The 21,637-nt window shown below is 28.2% G+C and overlaps 1 protein-coding gene across 4 annotated transcripts in view; it reads left to right on the top strand.

Moving 5' to 3' along the window:
- Positions 1-21,637, top strand: part of LOC121119809 (urea transporter 2) — a 99,181-nt gene that overhangs the window by 8,091 nt on the left and 69,453 nt on the right. For 3 of the 4 annotated variants that reach the window (XR_005864846.2, XM_040714605.2, XM_040714608.1), the window contains exon 2: positions 15,422-15,496. Coding sequence is in view for 3 of the 4 variants with exons in the window: in XM_040714605.2 (XP_040570539.1) it covers positions 15,449-15,496 (48 nt within the window). In the remaining variant the exon portion in view is untranslated. Of the gene's footprint in view, positions 1-13,387; positions 13,501-15,421; positions 15,497-21,637 lie in introns of all 4 variants that reach the window. The other variant, XM_071889688.1, reaches the window with a different exon arrangement.

Raw genomic sequence — 21,637 nt, 5'->3', positions numbered from 1 at the left:
AACTAGTAACTAATTTATACAAATAAATATATAGATCATTTGTCAATTTTGAAATACCAATGGTACGAGTTCTTCAGTAAGGTACCATATGTACTTGAAACAAAAAAATGAAAATTTACGTTTACGCTTTAAAATTTGACATATTTACTAGTATTTGTATCTGTATATTTGTTCAACTAAAAAAAAGGTTTTCCTTATTTTATTTTCTGTTCTGAAGTTCAAAAATGTCAATTTTATTTATAAACGGTCTAGGCTCCATCACCTATTCCTCTATACAATCAAGGAAATTAAAAAAGTATGTAAAACAATATAATCTTTCTTTGTACATAGAAATATTTTATTGTTGAACATATTTTTAAAATGACTCACAATTTTTTTTTGCTTCATACGAGTTTAGAAATTGCTATTGTACTAGAGGTTAAAGTTAACTAAATTTGCTAAAATTTTGTATTTGTATTCTAATAACCTAGCTGCATAACTAAAATTAGGTTCCGCTGATTCTGACAAGGATTTTTAATTTTGGGGTTAACTGCATCCCCCAAATGTGTATGTTAAACATTAAATGATTATGAAAGAACATGAGTTATAAAGATAACAAATATAAGATTCATTTATAAATATAAAACCTCTACTTTATCTTGAATATCATAAAACTGTTCCATTTACTCAGTATAATATATGTTTATAAAAAAACTATTTCAAAATTAAGCCACACTCTAATAACTATTTACCATAGGTGTTTTTTTAAAAACCTTTATTCAAACTATGATTATGGCTAGTGTATAAAGGTGGGATATGGTTAGAAAATTACCTTTTCAAAATTGCATTATCCGAAAAAGTCTTTGTTAGGTTGCACATCTCGATCAAATTATGCGCAAAGACAAAAGCACAGTTAATTTGTATTAAATAATTCTTATAGACATTTTGAGCCCTATAAAAAGAGGTTGGAAAGTTTTTTTTAAATTCTTGTTTGGAACAAGATAAAGGGGAGAGGGGGAGGAATTAGGAAAATTTCATATTCTGCGTATTAAAGATAAAAAAAAATTATGTTAATATCTTTTTGCCTCAAAAGGGTAGTTTTAAAAACATAATAAAAAAATTATTTTAAATTTAAAAGAAAAATATTTTTTATATGTTAGAAAAATGTCTATCATAATACCTTGATGCAAAATAATAATTGATGCTGTATTTTATTCTTTATTGTCAAAAGAAATAACTATTGTCTCCTTTCAAACTTTGAAATAATTCTGATAACTAAGGATTACATTCCAGGGCATTTGAATTTTTGTTTGTTTTTTTCTTACCATAACACAACTTTTTGGAACCAGCTGTAATCGAAATTTGAAAAAAGTAAAAAAAAATGTACCTACATGACTTTCTTTCAAAATGAAAATTTACAACAATGGATATATTACTTTTCTCATAACCTTTTAAATGGAAAACCCTTTTGTTAAGCCCTAAAAAAATCTTAAATTAATTAAGTTCAAATTTTTCCTTGAAATGTATAATAATTCCAAGGAAAAAAACTTTATAAATGTATTGTACCTACTTTTTTAAACTTGTTGCCACAGTGTATCACAATGTAAGGAATACCTTATATATGTAATGTGCATTCTTTTTTTATATTCTGTTTTTTTGACAAACAAAAGTATTTTTATGAGATGAAGGAAATAAACGAATTATAACAAGCATATAATGATTAAATTAAGGTATAAGTTATGAGCAAATATATAAATATGCATTATCCGCAAGGTGACGTGACAGTATTCAATTTATTAATGAACCAATAAGTAAATTCTTTTTCATATTTATCAATAAAAAATAGAAAAATAAATAAAAAGAGCAAGTTCCCTCATATGCTGGAAACACAAATCTCAAGATTTTTATCCATATCCATACTTCCAACTCTGCTTTACGAAAGCATAGATTGCATCTTGTGTCAGGATAGTCAGATGCAATATATTCCTTGCTAAGACGTAGTTTTAAGTCAAAATAACGGATAAGAATCTTGAAATTGGTCTTCCCAGCTTATAAGGGAGGTTTATTTTCCTCTTTTCTATTATAAAATAACGGGAATGCATTTCCAAGAGGTGGACGTCTTGTTACGCCAAAATGTAGATATCAGGATGGGGAAAAAATAATTTTGTATTCCCTGCCTTTTTTTATATCTAAATATATCTTGTTCATTGTTGGTCACATTGGATCATACGATAAAGCGTTGTAAAGTTGTGATTACAAACTACAAATGTTTTTAGACATTATTGCGCTTGACTAGTACAGTCTTGAATTACAGTGCGTCGAGACTGGAGGTATCAAAGGTAAAAATTCGCCATATTTTACTTTTTTATCAACTGAAAGGGAAAAACGAGTCAAAAGCGACCAACAAAATTTGGGATGTATACGGTGCCGATACTCTTCCGGTTTGTGTTTCACAAAAGTGGTTCTATCCACTTTTTCTCTGCTCCATTCTGCCCTCTTCTGTAAACAACTCATCCTTTTGGAGCTGGTAATCGTCAATCAAGCCAAGGACAGGGTGTACACATCTTTAGTAATGCGCAAGAAGCTCTGTGAAATCGGATGGGAAATTGTTATGCATCCATCCTACATCTTGGACTTGCACCAAGTGACTACTGCATGTTCCTTTCTATGTCCAATGCCCTTGGGGGTACAAATTTGACCTCAATAGAGCCCTAAAAAAAGTGGTTGTCCCAGTTTTTCACCAATTGGGACAAACGCTTTTAAGAAATTGGCGTTATGAACTTGGATTTGAATTCAGATTATTGTTACAATCCTTATAATCATTGATATAAAGCGAAAAATACATAATTACTTTTTTCCCATCTTACTATATATACAAGCTACAAATAATTTTAAATGAGTAAACATGACTACCGCTTCATTAATTGTTATTCTGATAATATAATATTAATAGGTAAGTAATTAAAAATATATTACTACATTCATTACACAATTGCTCCGTTCAATAACCTTCTTTATTTCATAATTGTTTTACTCTAAATGAGTATTCTTTTCACAATATTACTTGATACACTAAAAATTACTCTGTATTTTTGATCAGTTCTTGATTCATCTGTGTTCTTAATCGTTAATTAATGAAGTTTGGAATATAAAACCCAAAAGTTGGAAAAAAATAAAATTTTAACCATTTTTTAAAATTCATCTTTCTAGATCAAAGGTTGGGAGAGCTAATAAAAGATATCAATTTGATATACATTGAAAATATCTTTAAATGATTTTTTATGTGAGTCTAAAATTTCAATTGATCTCTTTGCATTTATTATTTGTTCAAAATATTTTCAAGGATTTCTTATTTTTTGGCAGGATAGAAATTAAATTAAATTTTGAATATGTAGAATGTCTTTTTAAATTTGAGATGTCTGCATGAACTTGATAAGAATGACTAGGCTACTTACTCTGAAATGAAGGATTAAGGAGTTTGTGTCAAGTGGAAGGAAGAAAATGAAAAAATCGGATGGTAGAACTAAAGAGCAAAGATAGGATTCGCCTTTTTTTCTCTTTTTTTCTTCTCCATTTTCTTTTTATGAGTGAAAGAAAGTAGTTGCACTTATAGTAACGTCGAGGTTTGTACGTGTTTCAGAGTATTTTTCGGATTTTTATTTCATTTTTAGAACATCATTACTGTCAAAAAAAAGAAGAGAGTGTAATTTGTTAAACTTCAATCTATTTTATTAATTTTATTTACATTATACATATATAATGTATGTGCACACTCTCATTTATGACGTTAGAAATGTAAGCCTTGATGATTCATAAATATAAATATGGATGAGTATTGTAAAAATCCAAGAAATGAATTACATTATTCCCTTCTCCCTACAAAAACTATTTACATATACAATGATGTTCTGAAAAGTTTCCGACCAGGCAAAGATACGATATATTTTTCCCCGAAATTTTGTTTGATTTTTCAAGATAGTCTCCACTTCTTTCAGGAATGCTCCCATCTCTGTAACCTGTACAAATAGTAATCGGCGTTTTTCACTACAAAAATAATTGTTCTCATACTCTTTTTGTTATTGGCACAATTACTCCGAGTTGGATTGAGTTAGCAGGGTCAAATATTGAAAGAATAAGTCTTTTTATGTCTCCTATTGTTTGAATGTATTTAAAAGTTACATTTTCAAAAACAAATATTTAATGCCAGCTCGATACTTTTTGGGTTTGAATAGTTTAATAAGCAGGTTGGAACATCGCTTTCTATAGCAGAAGGTACTTGACAGAAGAGTCAATATTAATATTTGACTGACCATGCTGTTGTGTATGTAATGTATTGCTTATTTACTAATGATGTTGTAATATGACTTAATTGTATATCAGAAAATAATCAGTTTTCATCAATATTGGATCGTTCTTAAGATAACAGATACTCGATTTTGTCAATTTTCAAATAAACACTCGCATCAACTCAACAACTGTTACATAACAACGGGGCGTCCAAAAAACTGAAACTTTGGCGAGTAACTATCAACAGATGCTTGATAAATGAAACTAACTTTTATTTACGAGTGCTGCCAACTTCATTTTAAGGTCAGAAAATTTTCAGATCCCTCTCGTATAAATTAGATTCAGTAATTAATATTATGTTCAAACTCTTAAGAAAATACATATTTAACAAAAGCTGTGAAATATACCAATATTCCATTTATTACAAATCAAAGCGACTGTCGATATAGTGAAAGGAACCTGGGACAGTAATAACTTATATTTGCTTTTACTTCAGTAATTAAGAGGTACCAAAATTTCACAGTAGATACCCACTAGGGTTTTTTTATTTCCCTGGAGATTGTCGTAGAATGGGATCCCTAATAATATATTTTTTTTAAATTTTGGGTTTTTAACCAATACTTTATCCATCGTAATGCTCTTAATTTTTATTATTATCACAAACAGTTCGCAGTTAGTTTTTTATGGAGCTCGCAGGTCCAATTTTTTTTATCCTAACACTGGCAAAAACTACTTTAATGGTATGTGGAATGAGCTAATTTTTGATTGTCTAGGATTTGTATAACTGGAAAATATACAATCTTACCGCGGGAAAAAGACAACACGGTAAGCTTAAATAATGATCATAATTAAAGGAAGTTTATATTATGAATTTATCATATGCAAACTTTGGTAGAAAATATATAATTTTAGGGTAAAAGAGATCTTGTAAAATGTACCCTAATACCAACATCATTTTTTATTGATTCAATCTGTTAATAAATCCATTTTGTAGTATTTTTACAATTTGCAATATGTCACACCAATTTTTAAAATTTTTCTTGTTGTAGGTGACGACTGTAATAGACGTTGAGGATGGTTGCAATAGTTTAAAAATAAAATAAATTTTAAGTTACATAAGTATAAAAAATGACATAAATATATTTTCTAGAGGAATATATAAATAAACTTTTCAATATCTTGAATAATAAATTTCAATTTTTTAATGCACAATATAATAAGGATTTATCTAAAATTATCATTGATTATTTATTTGTTTAAAAAATGTTTGTTAGCAAAAATTTTGTAAGCAGAAATATCTTATTTTGTACCAATATGGGTTTGTTGAAGTACATGTTTTCACATCAACACCTTTTTTATAAAATTCATCATATTACTTCAAACAAAAAAGGGTTAAATTTAATTTTCATCATAAACAAAACATAAATCTGTTATTCATTTTTATTTCCATTTATAAGTATAGTTATTTTATGTCAAAGTATTACATTATATTGAAATTAACCCTAAAAACATGATTTTTTAAAGAAGTTTAAAAGTCCAAGTCTAAATTTCGTGTTTTACGGCTTGATTAACAGTAATAAATGAGGGGTTTATACGGCGGAATAAAATGCTGTAAAATAGTGTTACGCATTTGTTTGAAGTCAACTGAGTTAATATGCTGAGAAAATAATTTATATTTTAATAAAAAAAGAGTCTTTGTTCTACTAGGTCTAGTCTAGCAGAATCATTGATTTTTTTAAAATTTTATTGATCTGTTATTGTTCTGAGACTTAAAACTGGCATGCATTTCTCAACTTGGCTCACCAAACATCTTATAAATGTGTTTTATAGAATAATTCATATAAAATTCCAAAATGATAAAGAAAAAATCTATTTTTATCATACCAAAAATTGTAATCGGCTACGAAAAAGTCATATTGGTTGGATTTAATCTGAACTAAAACATTGACAAAATCACTTAAATATAATCTTTACATGTAAATAATTACTTAATTATGAATTTTTTATTATATATATAATCACTCAAAACAAGACCATATATTTTCTTTAATTAAAAAATATTGGGAAAAATAAAGGTAGCATTAATGTGTTTCTTAAATAACCTGATGAAAATCCTTTGTTTGGTGTACAATATATAATTTTTATTCAAGTGTTTGTATTCTACTGATGTGTAAGTAATTTGTTATGCATGTTTTATAAGAGTATATCCACGAAAATAATTTGTTTTTTTATTCTTACTTTCCTTAATTAGTAAATTAATTTATCTTATAAACAATTTCCTTGATAATAATTAATTGATATTTTTACAATCAAAAACTTTCATTAAACAGGTGCATAATAAATATGTAGTTAGTTGCTTATTAAAAATACATAAACGCCTTGACAGTAATTCCTTATGTTTGTCATCAATGAAATACATTTAATGAATGGATATTTCAATTTAAATGAAAGTTTAATTAGGCTCAAAATATCGGATTAGGATTTTTTTATTCTTTTTATCAATATTCATTTACAAAAGTTAGGTTTTTTCATTGATTATTGTTATTATTTAAAAATTAAATAGAAGACATAGATGAATGACTAATACTCAATTTATTTTATAGTTATTTAGAGTATGAATGAAAAATAAACAAAGTATTTCTATAAAAAATACATATATTTCAATTTCCCCATCGGTAGATATACATGGGCTGTAAATTCACACTCAAATATTTGTAATGTTTATCATCTACCATTGGGAAAATGGTTATTTTAAAATGTATTTCTTATAAAAAAACATTAGTTTTACTTAATTATTGGTGGTATTAATTAATAAAAAAATAAACCAAGAAACTAAACAACCATCTTAGTAACTAAACAACTTTATTGCATAATTTGAAGATTAAATGTGAATTATCAGAAATATGAGAGATTTAAATTCTGCATATAAATATTATTTCGCATTGAATGGGTTTTCATAATTATAAAGCATCGTCAATCTTCAAATTATACAGAATGATTTTTTTTATTTATTACAATAGTAGCTAAGTTTCATTATTTATCGGTTTCATAATATTAATTTAACCAATGGTTAAAGATAACTCTCTTCCAGTTATATAGAGCATCCACTTTAACTTATTTGTTACAGTGAGATATTACTTTAATCTTGTTCTGATAGATATTTTATTAAAAATGATGGATATTATGTTTGAGATATTTAACGTCAACAAATATTGTCAAGGTCAAGCATATTTATGTAATAAATCAATTAAGTAGTTTACAAACTACAGTCCAAAACACACGGGTCTTCAATACGATTTTTGATCAAATTCATCATAAACAAGGATCTCAGAGGTGACAGTGTTACAGATTTGAAATTTCATTTTTTTAGTTTTCTATTGATAGGTTATTAGACATACAAAATTTTATTTTAGTCAGTTGAAAAAATCAAATCCAGTTCACATTTTCCATGAAAAGACCCATAAATACAGTATTAATCGGTATATCAGTTACACCTATAGTGATAACGGAGAACTGGTGCATTTAAACGGTATTAAACTAAGTTGGTATTGAAAACTGTAATGGCAGTGCCGTTAAGCCTAACAAATATTTCACCGCCGATGACGGACAACCAAATTTTTATAAATCAAATTTATATTATAATTTACATGATTTAAATATGATATAAGCGTATGTAGTTTACGATATTATATATCGATCCAAAGACATATTCTAGCATTGAGATCAATAAAGATAAGTTGACCTCCAAATTAACTTCACTGTACATCGACTCGACTACCCAAAGCGAAAAATAGGTACCATCTTGTTATTTATATTTTTTGATAGATTATGCTTGACGAATAAAAGAAGATATTTGAGTAGATTTTGAAGCACATGTTAGTTAACACCCTGCATAGTTGAAATAATTATTCCTCCATCAAGCTCTTGTTATTTTGTTCTTAGTTTTTCCTAGCAATAAGGACATGAGTATGGGAGCCAAAATTATAGGCCTAAGTCATTAATAAACAATAAAATTGAAATATACTATGTATATCAATGTACAATGCGCTCGGGTGAATTTATTTTTTTGAACTCAATATTCTTAGATTCGCGTCTCAGTCGTTCCTACAGAAAGGAAACTTAATGTTTATAAGATTCAAAGCTATTTTCTTGGTCAGATGGATAAATTATAATACGATAATGTTAACTGATAGGTACATACCGGGCCGTCAAAAAGTTTTGGAATATTATTTTAATTCCGTTTTTGGAGATTTTCGTTAATTTTATACAAAAATTGTGTTAACAAAAAAGATAAGTTGATTATTTTTTACGTTTTAAACGCCTAATTTATCAGGTCACTCGCTATTTTGATCTTGTAAAGACTCTTAATGTCTGGAGAACCACTGTTTGGAGGGTCAGGGTTAAGATCAACAATGGCGAAGACATCAGTGATCATCATAGTAGTGAAAACTCGATCAAATTAGAGCCTAAAAAGGCAAAAAAAAACTTTTTCGGAAAATTCGAAGATGACGATGACGGACTTGGTGAAGAAGCGGTCGGTGATCCGTTCCACGATGGTCAATGTCGTAAAAAAGTTGGTGGCAATCTCTCCGACACATTGAATTACCCTTGCTCACTCAATAACAGCAACCATTACGATTTGATTGGTCCAAAAACCTTTAAAATGACCTAAGGAAACCGAATTTTGTTCTTCTCGGACGAGAAGATATTTACAGTGGATCCCGTTTAAAATAGGCAAAAAGATCGGGTTGTATGTTTTGGAGAAGTCAACCGAAACTTTCTTGAAGTGCCCAGCAACAAATATCTGGCCTCAGTTATGATGCTCGATATTGTTCCATCTGAAGGTTACAAAATGAAGCCGATTTTGTTCCCCGTTGGATACAGATTGACTAGCAAGGATTACTTTATGGTTATGTAAACAAAAGTGCTTCCCTTGGTTTGTGAGAATACAAAGCTATCAAAGAGAGCCAATTATTGCTTTTAACAGAACGGGGATCCGGCAAATATGGCAAAACTTGTGCAGAATTTGATGGCAAAAAAAATAGGAATTTCTGCCCGAAGCACTCCTGGCCACCGCAGAGCCCTGACTTGAATCCCCTTGATTACTGAATATGCTGGTAAATTGAAAGCAAGGCCTTTAGATAACGTCACATTGGTATTGAGTCCACAAAGTGATTGGTTGAGAATGAGTGGTGATGAATTTCGAAACACTACGTTGTTAACTTGTCCAAAGCGTTCCAGTGTCGAGTGGAGCGTGTGATTCAGGCCAAATTTAATCTAATTTATAAATAGTATTCTCTAATGAGAAATAAACAAATTCCAATTTCCAAAAATATCTACAATTTCATTTAAAGCCGCTAAGTGTAATTAACTGTTCAACGTTTATTATGTTCCAAGACTTTCTGACAGCCCGGTAATCAGTGCAACTCTATTTGACTAAGTATAGGAACGCCTATTGCTTTTCTATAATAAACAATTACGTATTCAGAAAAATAATAAAAAAGTTTCATTATACACAAACAGTACAGATTATTTTTTTAATATATACTAGGACTTCCCATTTCTAAGGGAATATTTTTTTAAGGTGCAATACACCAGGATATATATATATTTTAACTTTTAGAAAATAAAATAATACAATCTAAACCAATCTTACAAATATATAATCAATTATCTTTCTCTTTTCATTTTATAAGTAGCACTACTACTTGACAGGTTGTTTTTTCAAAGCATGCAGGTTCATTTTTTAAAAAGTTTTATAGCCCTATCCAACCTGAAAAAAAAAAAAAGATGGTGTTGAGTCTAATTTTTGATGTACATGGAGAAATAACAGGATCCCAAGAAAAAAACTTACATATATGTATCATTTTGACAAATTTTTGCAAGCAAATAGGAAAGCTCAAAAAATTTCTTCTTTTTTTTTATATGTACCTACTATGAACTTAAGTCTATTTTTTGAATTATTGGAAAATGTCTAAAAAATAAACTATTCAATCTTGAATTATATAAAAGCAAATATTTTCTATACTTTTTGATAAATGAAGAAATAAACCACAGATTTTGTCATTTTTTATTTCCTACAAGACACATTATATTTGTATATTAAAGTAATTTACTTTCTTCTTAAGCTTATCTCTTACTTTCTTTAATATATACATAATTATATTTATTATAATATAATTTGTAGAATCCGAAAGATTCAACTTTTGTAAATAAGTTTTTTTTGCATATTTTATAAATCAGACAAAATTAATATTAAAAAGAAATACTTCAATTCCTATATAAATTTTGATCGTCTTTGATAATAATTAAATTGAATTATAAATAAATTTGATGAAAAGATACCGAAATAGCTGATGATACGTGTCTCCATTACAGGGTCGTTCAGGTAAATCAAAACTACCTTTAACTGCATCCTGATCAATAAGAGAAGTATGTAGAGATTGGAAATTTTATTTCCATGTTTAAATAATACAAAAACAAATCATTAAATGTGTTTGCTTGCCAATCATACGCCCGAGACGAAGCCTAAAATATTTGCAGACCATGATCTCACGTACGTAGAGAAGACTTTGTTCTAGTACTTGATGAGGGAGGCCTTCAATGAGTCGATGCTGCTATGAAAATTGGCAGAAGCCTTCCTTTCTAACTTCCCCAAAAAGAAATAATCAATTGGATTTATAAAGAGGAATTAAATGGGCAGGTGTGGGGGTATGAAAATGAAATATTATCTTCTTTAAATAAGTTTTTGGTCTTGCAGCCATGTCAAAGGGGTAAAAGCCTTTTGAAACAGGAACTCCAAAGTATTATCCTCAGTTCTGTCGTAGGTATCGCTTGGTCAGACAGGACTCCACAATAACTGCGGTTACCCGCCCACTCCTCTGGCTCAACGAAGATGGAGTATTACCAATGACCCAAGGGTCATTATGCTGTGCGGAATTTTGGTTTTAAAGACGTGGGGGCGTTAGCTCACTCTGTAACCAAGCAAATGCCTTTGTGGATATATAATAGGATCCGTCGACGGTCCATTATTTCTCATCCGAATAAAATATGATTTGGTTAACATGGGACTCCAAAATGTCCAACAATTTTCTTCTGTGGGAAGCCCGAGTGTTCTTTATTTTGTTTTTAAGCATATTTCCATTGTAAAGCTGGCATGACTTCATCCTCAGGCCAATGTTTATGGTCCTGGAGACTGTTACATACTTAGCTTTTTTTTGGCAAGAAAGTTAATGGGAGTCCCAAGAGATGACTTCAAGGAACATTTCAGGCTTACGATAAATATGGAACAGAGTTTTTTATAGCTCGGGGACTTTTCTATTATATAACTCCTTTCAGCAGTTTTAGACATCGTAAACTGTGCTCATTGTATACTTGAGCATCTTCTTGATGCACACTGGGCTGTGTTCTACGCAAGCCATTTCGATGATAGAGTTCCACCTGGTCTCCTACATTGCAAAAACCTGCTTTGAATAACAAGTCGCGCAAATAAGTAAAACTAAAGCTTAAATTCTCACTTTAAATTTTAAATAAACTAGTTAAATACTTTCCTGTTCATAGTGTAGTTAAAACATCATGATTTAGATTTACCAGAACGAACCTGTAGATATTTTATTTATGTCACTATAGAAGAACATTTAAATATAAAGAAACGATGTTTTTAAAAGGTTATGCGGGTTGAAGCACAATTCACTTTTTGCATATTATTAATCTTGTAGAAATGATATTGAAATTTATGTTTCTTTCTTATATGAATTAAAAATATGCAACTTCTGGCATTAATTTCATAATATAGTTAATGGAGTTATATATGGTTTTGATTTCTTTTTTATCGTCTACAATTTTTTGAGTAAAATATTAATGGTATTTGCTGGAAATAGAAGTGGTTATCAATATCAAATATAGAATTAAAAAGTTTATTGAAAAAGTAAGATTTTGCTGTGTTATTAAAAAACAAAAATGCAAAGAGAAGACCATTCTATATTTAAAATTGCATTACTTCAAGGAAAATATTTTAGTTATATTCAAATTTATAATAATTTTATATATTTTACAATTCATTTTTAAAAAAAAAGGTACAACAAGGATAAGGGAAAGTTTTTTCCCTCTAAGATAGAAACTGATTCGACGACAATCTATTTAAACATGAAAAAATAAATAAAATAAGGAATACACACACAACCATTTATCTTTTTTAAAACTTCAAATTTCAAAACTGTTATTTTCTCGGCCGTAAGTATGACGTTCTAGTGTTATTGAAAATTTGTCATATCGAAAATTGCTACGACCATGCATTTTTTGAAAAATTATAAATCGTATTTTTAAAAGTGTTGTAAATATACAGAATATCATAATTTTCTGAATAAAATTTAGCAAAACAGTAAGTCAGTTACTTTGAATAAAAAAAATAACAAGAAACAAAAAAAAAAACTCAACAATTTTTCAAACAAACACAAAAAAATTTCAAACAAATACAACGTTTGTGTAAGAGAGTTTATCACACTGAATGCTCAAACGATTACAGAGAAATTTGTCACCCTTTATTGTTATTTGGACTCCTTTCGAAAAGCCGTAATACTAGAAATTGAGAATCTGAACATGCTATTTCAAGCTTCATGAGCTTGATTATAGAAAAAATTAACTATTGCATAGTCTATCAGGGTAGAAAATCTTAGAAGAATAATGATTGCGTCTACAGCAAGATATTCATCCTTTTTAATCAAGATTCCAAATATTGGTTTAACTTCATAGAGTAATGATGGAGATCTAATAAATAGTATCCCTCTTATTCAGAACAAAAGTTTAATGTTCCTGCGTCTATTGTTTGGAAATTTTAGAAATTTTCAAAATGAATCAATTTAACATATTTAGTTGTTTTAAATAGTTATTAGAACTTAATTAATTTCACAATATAGTTCTTATTCACTTTAAAAGCCGTGCATTTGAAGACATCTATTTGAATTATTTCAAAACCCGGATTTTTTTATTTTATTCAAGTTACTTTTTTAATCATTCTACGTCTAAAATATCAGAGATATTTTAATGTAAATAACTTTATTTCTAGAAACCGTAGGATAAAATATATTTTTTATTCATAAGTCTTATGTATTTATCTCTCTAGGTGCAATAAAGTTAACAAAAAAAGAAGTTTTTTCTTCTCAAAAATGGAAAAAAGTTATAATTCTAATAAAATCAACAAATTATGTGCCCATATTAACCTAGTCTGCAGTCAGGGTAATATATATATTTAAATAATTATTTATCAAATTAATTCAGTGTGGTTATTGAAGTATATAGGAAAATTATATATTTATTTATTCTTTAGTATCAAACTATTTTATAAAACAAGTTATTAATGAATGAAATAATTCACAAAAATTTATTTTCATATTTTTCCATACTAAATATTAGTAAAAAATATTTTGCAACTCAATAGCAGTACAAAATAAAATAAAAATTGCATATACTTCAATATAGTTTGTTATGTATAGCAAGTAAAAAATCATAATGGATGGATTTTTTGTACTTACATAAGGGCTATAGTTGTAAATTGATACACTTTAATATACATAGAAGTTTTATAATTCGTACTTGAGCCCTTTAAAGAAATAACCAATAATTAAATTTGTATTAGTTAAGGTTACTTGAGGATTTTATGGGCAAATATTCATGATATTTGTACAAAAATAATTGTTACATTTAGAATTTGGTAAAAATTAAATATTATTATTTATAGTTATTCCTTTTGTTTTGTGTCTGTATTGTCTTGTATTTTAGATTGACCAACACTATCTAATAAATAACCAACACAAAAATTAAAATTACAGCTAAAATAACATTAACTATGTTAGTAAATGGATGCAAGAAGTTGCAAATTCTTTTGTAACTTTGAAAAAAACTAGGTGTCAATAATATACTACTCAAAGATGAAATATGCACCCTCTCTGGTATTATCAAAAAATATCAAAATCTGTAAATGTTTTATTATATTTTTATTTGAAACAAAGAAAAAAGGATTTTGTCTTGAGGCTAACTCGATATACTTAACCTCAGCCTTGATTACACCCTCTGAAGCGTGAGAAGGCCTTGTTGAAGAGGTCCCTGGGCATGCATGCGAAGTGCTCCTTGATGGTGGACACCAAAAACTTAGGTTAGTTGTGTGTGGACGTCTATTAGTGTGTGTCGAAGTAATTATAAAATAGACAAAGTAATAAAACGGATTAAGATAGGGTAGCTGGAGGTCAAAATTTGGTCGTTTACCATCTTGTAAGACAGTCATTTGAGATCATCGATAATACAAGGCCTAACTATCTCGTTACAGGCTTCAAATTACTTTCCAATTGAGACGAAGGAACTTGTCGAGGACCGATCAATGATGGTGAACACCTCAGTTCTTCTTCTGTGAACTGAATTTCTTGCAGTTTTCACGATAGTTCTTCAATTGAGACACAATTAGACTGAGTGAATGTGTTTTGTCTATTTATTAATCAGGATTTAAAAAAATGATTTTACGAATACATTTGGTTTCAGAGCCCTGTATAAAAGTTACTTTATTTCAAGTATTCACAATGTTTTACCAACTATCAAAAAATGCTATACTTCGTAGTATTTTACTTGTGATAAATACAATGGTTTTTCAAACTTATGGTTAATTTTGGTATATTATTCACTGATTTAACATAAAAAAATAATTAATTTTCATATTTTACCCCTCATGGATCCCAAATGAATTTAACTTTTAACACTTTTTTTACGTTCAAATAATTTACTCAGGAGAATAAAACATATTTTACATAGACCTTTTTTTTTTCTTGAAGATAGTTAAGTATAGCATAAAAATCATTTCTTAAATCAATTTTCTTTTTTCTTTTTACAATATAGATAATTCAATATACTCCACATATTTTTTATATCAACGATTATAATAGGATTTTATATTTAATAAAATAAGGTTTATCTTCTTATAAATAAAAATATTCAATAAAAAATATTCTTATATATAAATACAGTCTATTTAAAAAGTAGGCATATTGTGTTTTTTCACAAACTATTACAATTATTGTCCCAGGGTATTTGTATATATATTGATACTTATATAAAAATTGATATAATCAAATATAGAAACGCTTTAAAAAAACTAATAACAACTTTATAGGAATATAATAGATACTAGAAAAACAAAATGGAAAGCGAAGGAAACGAGAAGCAAATGTTCAAGTCGACTATGAAGGTAATTTATCATTGATTATCCCAAATTTGCTCAAACAAAATGTTTTAATAATATATAACTAATATAAATATATATTTAGATATAATATGTATAATATATGTATGTAATACTTTAAGTTTAATAAATTATGTCAAATATGATAAAATATTAAATGCACAATTCTTCTTTCATAAATTATAAATATATATAGAGCACTGATTTTCAAAGTTACAAATTCAGTATTTAAATTTTTTAAATAATCATACTTTATTTTTTTGTACAGAAGTACACCAATTTTATTCTAATTAAGTAACTTACTGTAAATACAATATAAACATTTGATACGAAAAAAACACCAAGTTAAAACATGTCCATAATTTAGAATTTCAAACAAATATTTTCTACATATTTTAGCATGTCAAGCGAAAGTATGTTTTTGTACATTTAAATTTATAAAAACCATAAAAACTTTTGAAACAAAATATTTGATTTTGTTTTGGTAGGGGCTAATATAAAGAAAAGTAAAATGGCTAGTTCTTAAAATTATTCTCTTGTTTTTCGTATACTATTTGCACTACTCTATCTCTGTATTTTTCTGTGGCACAGCATTCAGAAAAAAATGATTTGCAATTTCCTTTGCAGACTTACAAAAGAAGCAACCCCTATCTTCTGGAGTATTTCCATGAATATTCCCCATAGTAAGTGGGTTTGTTATTACCCTGTATTTGAACTAATATGTTAAAACTCGAACAAATTATTAGACAGGGCCACAAAAATCTCGTCAATGGGGGCCGTCTTTCTGAATGAATCCCTCTTTCTATTTATTTGTCTTAGGTATTGAATTTTGACATTATCATCAATTTGTATAAGTCGAATCGACTTGTCGGTCATTCCTTTTATAAAGTTGAAGAAGGAATCCATTTCACAATTTTTCTTCTACGCATCCGTAATTAATTTTAAAATTATTTTCTGCTCCATTTCCTCAGCAATGGGCATTTTGAGTTCGTTATTAAAAATTTCTCCAACGAAGTTAAGCTTTTTATTGATGGACATACCAGATAAAAAATTAAAACGTTTATTATTTAATATTGGTTCCTGCCATGTCGTTAAGGGAAGTATTTTTGCACAAATGTAATTGCTTATTTTTGCAACTTCGTTCCAAAGAGTCCCTTGTGAGTTTAAAATTCCAATTATTTCTCTTAATCCCTCACCTCGAAATTTGTCAAAATGAAAGTGACTCTCAACCTCTATATTTTTTCTTAATTGCTTAGACCATGTACATTCTTCATTTATCAATCTTCTGAACCACGTAAATTAAGTGTTTCGCAAAAAAATTTAATTATAATTAGACCCAATCCTTCATACTTTTAGGACAGATAATTCGCTTCCACGTTATCCTTCTCTGGTTGGACTTAAGCAGAAAATCCGCACAAAACTCTTCTATCATGCTTGGGCACTTCTAATTATAAGATGTAATTCTTAACAGGTGTGTTATTTTAAGAAAGATAAGAGAGATTCAAATATGAATTCACCCTGGCAGTTTCCTCCCAACAAAATATGTCTATCTAGCAGAAATTTTCTTAATTTTTCCTCGATTTCTCTCGAGTTTTCGGAAAAAGAGTCCCCCGGGATAGATATTATAACTCCAAGGATTTTTATCTCAATTACTATCTGTATTTCTAGACCAGGTATGATGTTTTTTATGTTGCTTAGAATTTTTGACTTAGAAAATTTAATTCTCAATCCAGAACATTCTTCAAAAGTTTTAAGAATTTCTAGTATACAACATTTGACTGTTTTGTATTCTGGACGATTTCTAATATCCCAGAATACAAAACAGTCAAATTGCCTGCAAAAACTTTAACCTTGTGTCTAGAAACCACAGAGTTGATGCCCCTTATCGAATCTTCTCAGCCAATTTTCCTGATTAGTTGGTCCATTGCTAAGATAAATAGTGTGGGAGACAAAGGATCTTCCTTGCACCAACCTCGTTTAATTTCAAAGCTGTTTACATCATTTGAGTATTTTGTTTAGAAATATGCAATGCACAACCATCTTCGTATAGTTACTAACAAAACCATACATAATTAAACTTTTAAATATGAAATCGTAATAAATGCTGTCAAAAGTTTTCATAAAATCAATGGACATCAACGTCACACTTTTGTAGAATCCATAATTCCCCTATTTACATTCTCCATGAATCTCCTTCACCCCTATATACTTTATAGGAGGTATTTAAAATTGTTAGTGGCCTTAGGTTTTAGACATATCTGGGGTCTTTTCCTTTTTGGGAAATAATGTAAGCGTTCCTAATGTAATATACTGATCGAAAAAACCTCGTGAGAGTGCTTCACTATAAACTTGTTTAAACAAAGGACATAATAAAGAACAATATTTCTTATAAAATTCCATTGGGAAACAATGTTGTCCTAGAGATTTATTCTTTTTGTTGTAGAGCTTTATATAATCTTCCATTTCCCTTTCAGTTATCTCTTTTTCTAAAGTTTTCCTCATGGGTTCCAATAATTGAGAAAGGGTTTGGGTATTGCATTTGAAGGTACTATTTTCACAAGGATAATTTACTGTAACATCCACATTGATCACAAATATCATTTAAGGTTTTGGCATTCAAATAATTCTCGGTAGTAATTAGTTACTGCTTGGTTAATATATATCTGATTTTCTATTTTTTTATCATTTTCATCGATCAACAAGTTAATCCCCCTCTTTGATATCTAATTTTTTTTTTCCAGTTTCCTTATACGCTCAAATATAACATACTCTTTTGCAATATTATTAAGGCAGTTCGGATCAGAAAGCCTCTACTGGGCGCATTAACTAAATTGTTCAGGTTTAGCTAATAGTTGTATAACATATATTCACCTCTATTCAGCTCCTCTAGTTTTAGTTTCTTCCTTTTCCTTCCTTCACTTTTACTAACTCCTAGCTTAATGTATTTTCTCCTAGTGCAGTTTAAGATTAATTTAAGGGCATGAGAAGTCATTTTGAGTATTTTAAAATGTAGTTTTGATGATATATACATAATGATTTCCCGAAACTTTGCATCTGTTTGGTCGTCTTCTAATAGGGATTCAGATTCCATGTCTTCTTCATGCGCTTTGGGGGATAGTTAATGGTACCCAAAACGGGTTTATGGTCCAATTGCTTCTGTGGTATTATTATTAAAAAATATTTTTGAGAAAAACAGTTTTGTAAAACAATACATAATCTGTCATACAAATGATATACATTTTTCTATACAAAATTGATATTTCTTTCCCAAAAGAGGGTAACAACTATGCAATAGTTGGTATTGGTACTCTGTATATCCCATACTGATCTGAATAAATTCCTTTATATAATAGCAGGATTATCGAAATAAATAAAACTATAATAAAATTAATATTGACATTTTTAAATATTTTATATCGACACTTTGATGTAATTTAGTAGCATTGCAGTACCTACAACGCTTTTAATTTTATAAGCATTTATCAAACTTTGATTTTTGTTGATTTATTATAAATAAAATCAATAAAAATGGAAAACTGAACATAAAATTTCGATTTCCTCTAAAAAGAACTTTTTTCTTACTTTCAGAATCAAAAAGTATACGTAGACATCAAGGAATAATTAACGTTTTGTGAACTATTAAGAAAAAAAAATGAGGTTGTTATGCGTGCTATAAAAGACTAGTACTTTAAAAAAAAATTAAAATGTTCGGGAACATTGTCCAAAAAACAATATTCCAAATATAGAAATATATCGTTAGCTCATTTTTATCTATATTTCATATTGCTATTGAAGTTTCTAAATAGCATAATGTTTAGGAAAAAATAGTATTTTTAACTTAAGATAGTCAACCTAAGTCAAAGCATAACATTTCTTTAAAAAATAAATTTGCTAGACAAATTAAAAGTATTTCAAACACTTTATATAGTTTTCCCTTAAACAATTGTTTTTCATTACCAAATGAAGAACAAAGTATTGTCGTACAATGTCTAATCTGTACTTTTTGTCCTTAATGTACATTATTAAATCTAAACTTTTTTCACAAACCGTTTTTCTAGCTGAAAAAGTGTGTATTTTTATTGAATATATCTCTTATGAAATCCATGTAGTATAATGTGTGGCTCCAACATATCTAATTTTTTTTTTTTTTTTTTTGTGGAATACATCATTAGATTATTATTATAAAATCCCATGATCACCTCATATATTTAGGTTATGAATAGTTAAAATAAATTTGCTACCACATAATATAGTGACAAATAGTGATAATATATACTAAAGCTGGCCATATATCTAAAAATATAATGAAGATATTCACTTTTTTTTATGTTCTATTAATTGGCCCAATGCAGTTTCACTGATTAAGTAAAAGTAAACAATATACACGCTATTACCTTTATTGTATCATGCAACCTTTCCCACACAAAGAAACAGAAAAAGGTCTGGAATCATCTCGTAGTAAGTCAAATAAGTTTACACCAACTACTATTCATTTTTTATGTACTATTAGACTATCGTTTTCATATTTTCTACGCAATTTTTAAATGAATTACATATATACGAGTATATATTTCATTATATTAAAATCTTACCTCCAGTATTTGGTCGCTATTGTATCATTATATTGCTTAGTTATATTTTGTTAAAAGTGTAGCTGTACATTTGTATTTCTTTATAATATCCAAAATTTATTTATGAAAATCATAAAATGGGCAATATATATACAACAAAGGATCAACAAGAAATTATATTCCTGCCATTTTGGATATTGCATTTAAGTGTAGTATAACATATTACTTCGTTTATTTATTTTAAAAAAATACATTACAAAATTGGAACGAAGGGATCGAAGCTGAAATTTCTTTTGTGTTAGTGAGATAAAGCTTTGTATAACTTATTAAAATGACATTATGTATAAAGACTATCTCTGAAGGTCTTGTTCATAAAGTAAAGCCCCTTTTTTAGGTGCGACTGAGAATCGAACCTACGTACATTGAGATACAGAGATTGATTTCTCCTTAGTATATTGTCTATTGAGCTATGTTGCTCCTTTGCACTTTTTCAGTTTAAAAAAATCTTTAAAAAAGCTAAGACTTTGATACAAAAATATATTAGTCGATTTTGAGCAGGTTTTCGTATGAAGTACAACTAATTATTACGCTATATAAGAAGCCTTTATGCATTAATGTGACAACTTAATGCTACTTATGAAATCTAGTTAAGATTGTTTCATATTCATTATAACAAAATGATCATCCATTATACAAATAAAATATATATCCCTTTCTTTTTGAAGACACTTCAGCTAAATATTTCCTCTTTCATAGTGTATTATTGAATATCCAAAATAAGATATGCTTTATTTTTTTGGAAAAAATATCAGGGAAGTAGTTAATTTTATAGAGCTGAAGGCTTTGTAACCCTAAGATTTTCAAGAAAACTTATTTAATTTCTAAAAATGAAACATCAATCACACACATAAAGAGACATAGAATCGAATCCCAGCAATATATTTCCCTTTTTTAAGATTGATGTTTGCTAGCAAATTTGATTAAGAATTTAAAATTGAGAAAAAAAAAAATACTGTTAATTAATATAGAAGCTTGTGTTATGTTAATAATTATGATTGAATTCTTAAGAAAAATATCTGCTGGTGGTCTCATCTATCAATCCCTTCTTATAGTTTTAAACAAAGCTATGTTTTAGGGCTCTTGGTAATTTTTCTGTAAGCTTTTTTGGCTCAAGACATTTTGACGAATCCATTGATAAATAAAGCATAATATGAGGCAAGATATTAATTCCATCAATATTCCAACATAATTTTATTGTTTAATGCAATTCATACTAATAAATAGTTCATATTTTGATTTCAGTCCTAAATAAACAATAAGGACATAAAAGCCTCATTTATTTATATAATAAGGAAATATATTCTGTTAATAAGGCAAAATGTTCTGAGGAAATATAGTAAACAGCAAAGTTACTAAGCACTGTGTTTTACAATGTCTTATTTTTCCAAAATTAAACTTTTGGGAGGCATGGGCCCTTGATATCTCAAAAAAAAAAAAAAATCCTGATACCCTATATACATATACATATGTATGTATAATGTAACGGTGTTCCAGTACTATTTCCTCATCATCCATC

The sequence above is a fragment of the Lepeophtheirus salmonis genome, chromosome 6, assembly GCF_016086655.4.
Source record: "Lepeophtheirus salmonis chromosome 6, UVic_Lsal_1.4, whole genome shotgun sequence".
In the NCBI taxonomy this organism is placed as follows: domain Eukaryota; kingdom Metazoa; phylum Arthropoda; class Copepoda; order Siphonostomatoida; family Caligidae; genus Lepeophtheirus; species Lepeophtheirus salmonis.
The sequence above is the reverse complement of the archived record's forward strand: the minus strand, read 5'-3'. Positions and strand labels throughout refer to the sequence as shown.